This window comes from Limulus polyphemus, unplaced genomic scaffold, assembly GCF_000517525.1.
Source record: "Limulus polyphemus unplaced genomic scaffold, Limulus_polyphemus-2.1.2 Scaffold1046, whole genome shotgun sequence".
NCBI classification, from domain to species: Eukaryota; Metazoa; Arthropoda; class Merostomata; order Xiphosura; family Limulidae; genus Limulus; species Limulus polyphemus.
Window position 1 is genome coordinate 175,392 of NW_013666656.1, and position 8,425 is coordinate 183,816.

Sequence of the window (8,425 nt, forward strand, 5' to 3'; positions counted from 1 at the left end):
TGTGTACTGTCAATAAGAAGACACGAGATTTAACGATAATGTGTCCTGTCAATAAGAAGACACGAGATTTAACGATAATGTGTCCTGTCAATAAGAAGACACGAGATTTAACGATAATGTGTCCTGTCAGTAAGAAAACACAAGATTTAACAATAATGTGTACTGTCAATAAGAAGACACAAGATTTAACGATACTGTGTACTGTCAATAAAAAGACAAAATATTTAACGATACTGTGTACTGTCAATAAAAAGACAAAATATTCAACGATAATGTGTACTGTCAGTAAGAAAACAAGATTTAACGATACTGTGTACTGTCAAAAAGAAGACACAAGATTTAAGGATACTGTGTACTGTCAATAAAAAGACACAAGATTTAACGATACTGTGTACTTTCAATAAGAAGACACAAGATTTAACGATACTGTGTACTGTCAATAAGATAAGATAAGATAAGTTTTATTTAGGCCAAGTGTGGCTTGTGATTACTGTGCCCAGACTGTGAAGTTGAGGAAGTATGGTTTTCAGCCCATTGCTGCCAAAACCGTGCTCTGCACCTTGGAGCTTTGGGTATGTTATAAGAGTAACTATCAAATCCCACTGTTTGACTAGACATGAATGGCCCAAGAGTTTGCAGTTGATGCAGCTACCTTCCTGGTCTATTGGTTCAAAATTAGGAATGTTTTTTTGCAGCTTTGTGCAAGATTTTGAAACAGACAAGTTCTATTTGGGGATTTATATTCTCAAGCAGCAGAATGTTTTCCTCTAAGGTGGTGCTTCTTGGTTTATAGTAGGTAACCCAACCTGTAAAGTATGCAGCTGTATGAATATTGTTATATACATTTTTTTCAGCTTTTTGTACAAAATTTAATGCATATCGAAAGTTACAAATGTTTTTAAAGCACTTCCAAAACACTGCAAAAGAACTGATTTTTGAAGTAAATCCAGAAGTGTTGTAAAGTCTGTCTTGCAGGTGTATTCCATTTTAGAAATATTTTAGTAGTTATATAAACTGAAAGAAAGATAAATGTATATGAATCTGAGAAACACTTATTTAGTTTCTTATAGTTTGGAAATTTTGCATTTTAGAAGAAATGAGTGCATATGAACCTTCACATATGAAACAAAGTATAACAAAGTAATCTGCTATAATCTTTTACAGTTTGATAACTGTTCTTTGGACTTACTTCTTTCAAAACCATTGATAAGGATAGTTATGTGCAATTAAATATATGGTTGTCAGTATATACTTTGCAGGAAAATGTTTTTACATTATAGAACCTACTTTATCGAAGACTAAGAAGTTTAGCAAATTATGAAAATGCCAATAGAATCCTAGACAAAGCTCGTAGCAAAAATAAGGATGTACAAGAGGCAAGTATGAATAAGAATGATACTGTTTTCAGCTGGAAAAACAACATTATAAATAAAACTTTCTAATAATTGAATATCAGAATCCTAACTTAGAAGATGTATTTATTAGATATTTTTAAGTTTTTGAAATTTATCAAGAATTTATATATCACTTTTTTTTTTCCTTTATTGGCAAAATAAATTGAAATTTTCTTGTGAAATTTGATGTAGTTTATTGTGTCTTAATTTATGTGAAAATGTCACTTCCGTATAATTTCTACCATTGGTAATTTTAGACTAATATATTTTTTTCTTTTCTGGAGATATACAGTGGTACTTGTTATTTTTTTGTGCTTGAGTTTAGGCAGAGAACCAACAACAGGAAGCATGTGAGAAGTTTGAAAACATATCAAAGTTAGCTAAGCAAGGTAATATTATGGCTGGCTTTTATTGGTTACTTGCAGTTGGCATGTTGGTGGAGGAGTTTATTTTTTTGTTAATGAATGAGTGTCATAAAATACCTTGAGTATGAAGGTTGAAAATATTTATTTGGTGCCAATGACTTTGTTTGTGAAGTGCAGAACATTCAAACTGAGTCCTTTGTACCTGAATATATTTTGTGCATGAAAATTAGTCATTAATTGAAAGGTGTTTGAGGTTTTAAATAAGCATGTATCTTTATTGAATGTTTTCATCAAAATTTTTTATGTTCAAGTAATCTTGATTTAAGTGCTTTATTGAGTGGGTTAAAAATATCAATTAATTTTATTTTTCTTACTTTTGGGAACTAACTCTAAGGAAAAAAACAAGATTTTCTAATTTTATCCAAACGCAGTAAAAAGTAAAACGAGAAAAGTGACTAACAGTGCTAGCTTGTGTGATGTTGAAAAATATTCTTCAGTTAAACTTACACAAAGAAAAATACAAACTTAAACAAATATGAAAATTATTATGTAGATGTAATATTACATTACGATAAGTTAGTGATTTTAACCACACCTCTTTATGAGCCCATGATGGGTTTCCAGTAAGAAAAGTATGTAATAGCATTTCAAAGACACTTTGTTTTTCTGCTAACAATGTCTTTTTCCAAGTACTAGAATGTATGTTACAATTTGGATGTTAGTGTAGGAAAGATGTCTCTTTGTGTTAATGCTTATGAAAAGTATGAAATATCATAGTAATTAATAATGCTGATAAATATTATTATGATGTAATATCACATGTAGAGGTATTATTCATTAGCTTAGTCATTAAGCACTTTAAAACTAACCTGTATCTGTTCAACTAAACATGGGAAGTATGAATGGCAAACAAAACATCTGGGTATTTGACTTGAAGCTTTCTTCAGACTTTTCTGTATTTAATGTAGTGCTCTTTGATGTAAAGGTTTTGAGTTACTTCGTGTTTGCAATTATATTTTAATGACAAGCCTCCTCAGAGTTAGTTTTAACTCCATTCTTGTAGTTCATTTAGTATTCTCTATTATTTTTTTAGAACTTTTTCAGTGTTAATATACCTGTTGGAACAGCAATGAACAACTATTGTCTAAATTCAACAATTATTTTTTTTATTGTAGTTAGTAACTTCTATGATGGTGTTTCAGTAGAATTGAGTTTTCTAGATTATGTTTAAAACTTTCATTTATGATAAAGAAAAATAACATAATCCTAATACAATATAACTTTAAAATTGCTCTAAGAAAATAAACTGGTAGTTCTTTTGAATTTGAGCATTGTTTTAGTCTTCCTTTAATTCAAAACCTGTGATAAGGATAGTTATGTATAATATATATATTATATATCAGCTATAGACTACAAAAATACCTCATCATAACAAAACATATATAATTTGTTGAAAAGATTAAAACAAAAGATTAGTAAAATTATTTTTTAAAGAATATTGAATTGGTAATTGTAATCAGACTGAAAGAAATATCCTAGAAAACATATCCCATGAAAATCAAGAACTGAATGTTATTGGGAAACATTATTAACAGTGTTATTGCTACAGGGTTACTTGAATAAATAATATGAGAGGCCTGTTTTACACCCTGTGCATTTTAATCCTGGAGGAATTGGTAAAATGAAACAAAAAAAAAAAAAGATTCAAAGCTAGATTTTTATTGTAGAGAAAACATTATGTTTATATATAGGAACAAAACACCTTAAGTTATTGCTAGAATTAAAAACATATGGTAAATATATATCTTTTTGATTTTCAGAGCTGCAGGATTTTAGAACTCGACGTGTAGCTGCCTTTAAGAAAAACTTGGTTGAATTAGCAGAGCTTGAAGTGAAACATGCAAAGGTTGAATGATTATTTTTTACAAACATGAACTTGAATATAGATGGAAGTGTTTATCACAAATAAAGGATCACATTTAATTTAATAAGTTAAAAAGTTCTTGAAAATTAAAAGTTGAGTTTTTAACTGTGCCTACACTAAATGAAGAACATGGTTTTACATTCTATTTACATCTCATAAAAAAAAAAAGTATAAAGCATTAAACTTTAGATAAAATAAAATTTTATTACTTGACATTTTGGTTAAGTACTTTTATCAAGGAGCTGCAGCACAGAGACTTTTTGCATGCTCAAGTTATAAATTTTTACCAGTATTTATTTACTACCAGTGCTGGTTTTGTCTGGTGTAATGTGTAATTTAACTGCAAACTATAAGACCAGATTATCTATGTTGTAATTTATACTTTAATGGTAAATGGATAGAAACAGATTTTCTTTGATATTGTGTGTTATAACTGTAAAGTGACAATCAGATTTTGTCTGTTGCAATTTACTATTTTAACTGCATCAGTTAAAGGAAATTGCACTTTGAATACATTTCAAATGCATGTTGGAAATGCCAGCTTCTCTCTTGCTCTACCTATCAATCAATAGAACCAGATTCTATTTCTTGTGATCAGTACTTCAACTGTTTATCAGTAGAATCACAGTTTATTTTTTGTAGCTAGTGTTTTAACTTTTTGCAGTAGAACTAGCTTCATGTCATGTACTCACTGCTGTAATTACATACCATAACAATGAATGGTGTTTCAAGCTGTGTGTTATTTTATAGCAACATACCATTTTGTGTGTGAATGATACTGCACTTACACTTAAATTAGAAAATATTTAATTCTGATGCTTTTTGTTTCAAGCTGTGTGTTATTTTATGGCAGCATACCATTTTGTGTGTGAATGATACTGCACTTACACTTAAATTAGAAAATATTTAATTCTGATGCTTTTTTGTTCTTAGGCTGAAGTACAACTACTGAAGAATTATTTAACATCCATCCAGGAAGACGATTTGAGGCATTAGTTTGGAATGGAAATGGCTAGTTTATGGGGTGTTTCAAGGACTCAACTAAAACTGCTGACCAGAGAAAAAAGTATGTCAGACTGACCACCTGTCAGGGCTAAAGTCTATACCAGAGTCCACTTGTAATGACACAAAGCTTTGTTAAATAAATTGTGATGACAAATTGATTAAGTATTTTTTTTTGTGTTTGAAAATGTTTACTCTGCTGGCTGTATTGTATGTACAAGAAGCCTTTATAACTACTTTAATATAACAGGGCTGTACTGTTTGGAAAAGGGAATCTTTTTAACAAATTTCTGTTATATTGTTACTGTATTGTATGTAGAAAGGTATCTGTTAGAGGTTTCTGTTGTAACTGACTCTAGTGTTTATAAACATCTTTTGTTACAATGATTTAAACTGTACTACTGCTACCTTTTTATGATGGTGTGTGTGTGTGTGTGTGTGTCAGAAGTAGATTTTTTTTAAGTGTTAGCCATTTTCCATTCCATATGAAATATTTGAAATTTATCATGAAATTGTTAAACAGAGTACAGAGCATGTTGTTTAGAATTCCCAAATAATTGGAAGAGAGAGAGAGGAATTAATCAGAATTTCAATTCATATAGAAGTTTCTTTTCTGTGTTGTTGTTTTCAGGCATACATTCCTCATATCTTCTTGACTCTTACACTTAGCCTAACATACATTGGCATAGTAGAGTATATTCAGTGTTTAATATTTTGGCTAAGTATGTACCACAGATTTAGTATTTGAAAAGTATTACCTAGTTACTTCTTTTTGCCTTTTTACCCCTAGTCAAAAACTGATCTTGTGCAATGAACTTTGTTTTTGTAGTAAATCTTTTGATGATGTTTTATATTCAAGTTGAGGGTAAGTGTGAATTTATAAATTTTGAAGCAGAATAAAGGATGTTAATCTTGCCATTTGAAGTGTTTTCAAACAGAAAATAATGTTGGTGTTTACAAACCACTTAAACTATATTATCATACAGTTATAAGATTTGTTGATTCCACATTTGATGACTTGCAAAGTTTCATTATTGTGTGGAATAAATTATCCAAAAAAAAATTAGTTGCTTTGTTTCACTTCTTTTGAAATGACTACTTTTTGTGCATTTGAAATAACTTAAAGTTTTTGAGACCATTTTACATTTTAAGCATGTTTTTGAAGTTAATTTTGGGGTAAGATGTAACAATTTTTAGTCTGAAAACTTTCCGCCAAATTCATGAAAAAAGTACATGTTTTGGGTTTTCAGTGGTGAATAAATTTGTGATGTTTAAATTTTGGTTTAAATGTTCTGTATCTTATTTAGGACGTATATATTGTCTGTCTTGTTAGTATAGTATTAAAAAACAAATCTGTTTGCCATAGTGATTTTGTTCATAACCAGCAGTTATTGGTGCACAGTACTGGTCAACTTAGAATAATTTTGTCATTAAATGTAAAGTCTCGTTAGGTTATAATGAACCTTTCGGGTGTTTGTGTTTGTTTATACAATTTTATGATTAATCAAACTTAAAAATTCAAGGTCTATTTAATTACTCCACAGTACAAACAACAATTGTATGTTTTTTAACTAAATAACAAGTCTTTGATAATATTGCTATTAGAATATCATTTAAATTTGTGTAATTGAATAAGATATTTAATTAACCCATGAGGTTTTTATATTCTTTTTAATCAGCAGAAAAATAAACTTGCAGGTTGTTTTATGTAAGCAGTGTTTTAAAAGTGTCACCAAAATTACTGTATGAAAGTAGGAAACACTTGTGTTTAAAATATTGAGTTCTTCATTTGTAATCTGAACACTATTTAAGAAAAGTGTGTGTGTGCCCACTTATAACTTGCAAACTGCTTGACCAACTGTTACCTTACTTGGCATGTACCCATAGGTCTTCCCTGTGCATTGAATGGGTGTGTCAGCTAGTAACATATAATTTTTGTAAAGTTTCCATCAAGTCATCAAATTTAACGTTTAACTGACAATGTAGGTGTTTCTGGGAGTAAATTATAAATTACTAGCTACAATACTTTGTAAAGGAAGAACCTGAATATATCTTAATTTAAAGAATAAAGTGGTTTGTTATATAAATGTTCAATCTGTTCTTTTAGTCCATCAGGTTAATTTTATCATGTTTTAATCAAATAATGGGAAAATTCAGGTAATAGAAAATAATTTACTTGTTACTTCCCCTGCACATACCATAAGTCAATCTGGTGGGACTTTTAAGAACCTGTTAATGTTGAGTTTGTATATTAAGTTGAATATAGTATTTTGTAAACAAAGTAGATTTCTCTATAAATATAGTTTAGAACACAGAATGTAGGAATGTGTTTGTGTCCAGTGAGTTTCTATTTCTATAACAGATGTTATTATGCATACTTATTTCTTTATTGAGTGTTTTCAGAAAAAGTATTAAAAATACATTTGGTGTGTTACTGCTTGAAGAGAAGTATATAAAATTTCTATTTTTCTCTCCATTATTTTTTTTTTATTCAACAAGTAAATTCTTCTAGTTGTATCTTTTTCTTTGTTTATGTACTTTGATGTTATTAACACAGGTGTTGAGTTATACAAGTGAGATTTTTAAACTTGGATCAGTGAGCTGTATATTAAAAACTGTTAAGGAATAATGTGTTTTGCACTTTTTTGTTTGAATTTTGGTATAGGTGAAAATGAAGTTATTTTTAACTTTTTTATGTACTGGTGGTTAGTAATATAATTTTTCTCAAACTTTTTTAAATGCCATAAGACAAGGTAAACTAAAAAATTCTCCAGAACATAAAGCTAAAAGCAGGTAGTTCTCAAGTTAATAAATTATTACATAAATAAATTGTTCCAGGTTTATTAAAACTGCAAAAATATTTTATTGAAGTGTGTTATATAAAATGTGTTTGAAAATTCTGAGACATTCTGAATCAAAATTTCAGACTTTTTCATGATTAAGGAATATTAAAATTAATATATTTAAAAAGATGCAAGTGTAACAGTGTTTTTAAATATGTTTTATTAATTGCACTGTTTGTATAACCAAAGGTGGTTGAAAAGAAAGGGTTGTCATTTTCATTTTTTGTTTGCTTGATGGACTTACTGCATGATTTAGATGTTCTTATGACAGGAATTTGTTAAAAATAATGAAATGTAAAGTCTGGAAAGAAAAATAGGGCTGGTATGTTGATTTCTTTGTTGTTTGTTTCCAAAGGTCAAGTAGTTTTAATGAAAATGATATAATGTCCCAGGTATAATAAAGGAGTTTTGGATGTGATGCTACACTTATTTACATGACATTCTAATGATATTCAAGAAGTACCATTTGGTGGTTAAGGTATAAGACATAAAAATTAAGATACTGTCTTGTAGGCAAGTTGTAAAACAAATTAAGATACTGACTCTTATACTTAAGGTACACAAAAATTAAAACCTATTTCTTTGACAATGATCCTAAGAGGACTAAAATTAAAAATGCTCAGTTAAAGTACAGAAAAAATAAAACTGACCTAATCAAGATACACAAAACTTACTCATAGTTAAGAAAGAAAAGCTTGAGATACTGTCTCATAGTTAAGATACATAACTAAAATATGATCGTGGATTAAAAATCTTGGAATTTGGCTCTGAGAAACTTGATTTTGTGTATATTAATGATTTCTTTTCACCAAAGGTGTATGGCAAAGTTAAAAAAAAAAAAAAAAAAGAAAACGGACCCCAAACCTATAATATTGTATTTTGTGTGGTCAGTGGTAT

At 29.0% G+C, this 8,425-nt stretch overlaps 1 protein-coding gene across 5 annotated transcripts in view; it reads left to right on the plus strand.

The window, feature by feature from the left end:
- The window catches only part of LOC106461860 (sorting nexin-6-like), a 38,378-nt gene extending 30,075 nt beyond the window's left edge, over window positions 1-8,303 (plus strand). For all 5 annotated transcript variants that reach the window (XM_022388937.1, XM_013921721.2, XM_013921724.2 and 2 more), the window contains 4 exons: window positions 1,281-1,376; window positions 1,720-1,783; window positions 3,580-3,665; window positions 4,617-8,303. In XM_022388937.1, the coding sequence (XP_022244645.1) occupies window positions 1,281-1,376; window positions 1,720-1,783; window positions 3,580-3,665; window positions 4,617-4,679 (309 nt within the window). In that variant the 3' untranslated portion in view covers window positions 4,680-8,303. The remainder of the gene's footprint in view (window positions 1-1,280; window positions 1,377-1,719; window positions 1,784-3,579; window positions 3,666-4,616) is intronic.
- The last annotated feature ends 122 nt before the right edge of the window (window positions 8,304-8,425 follow it).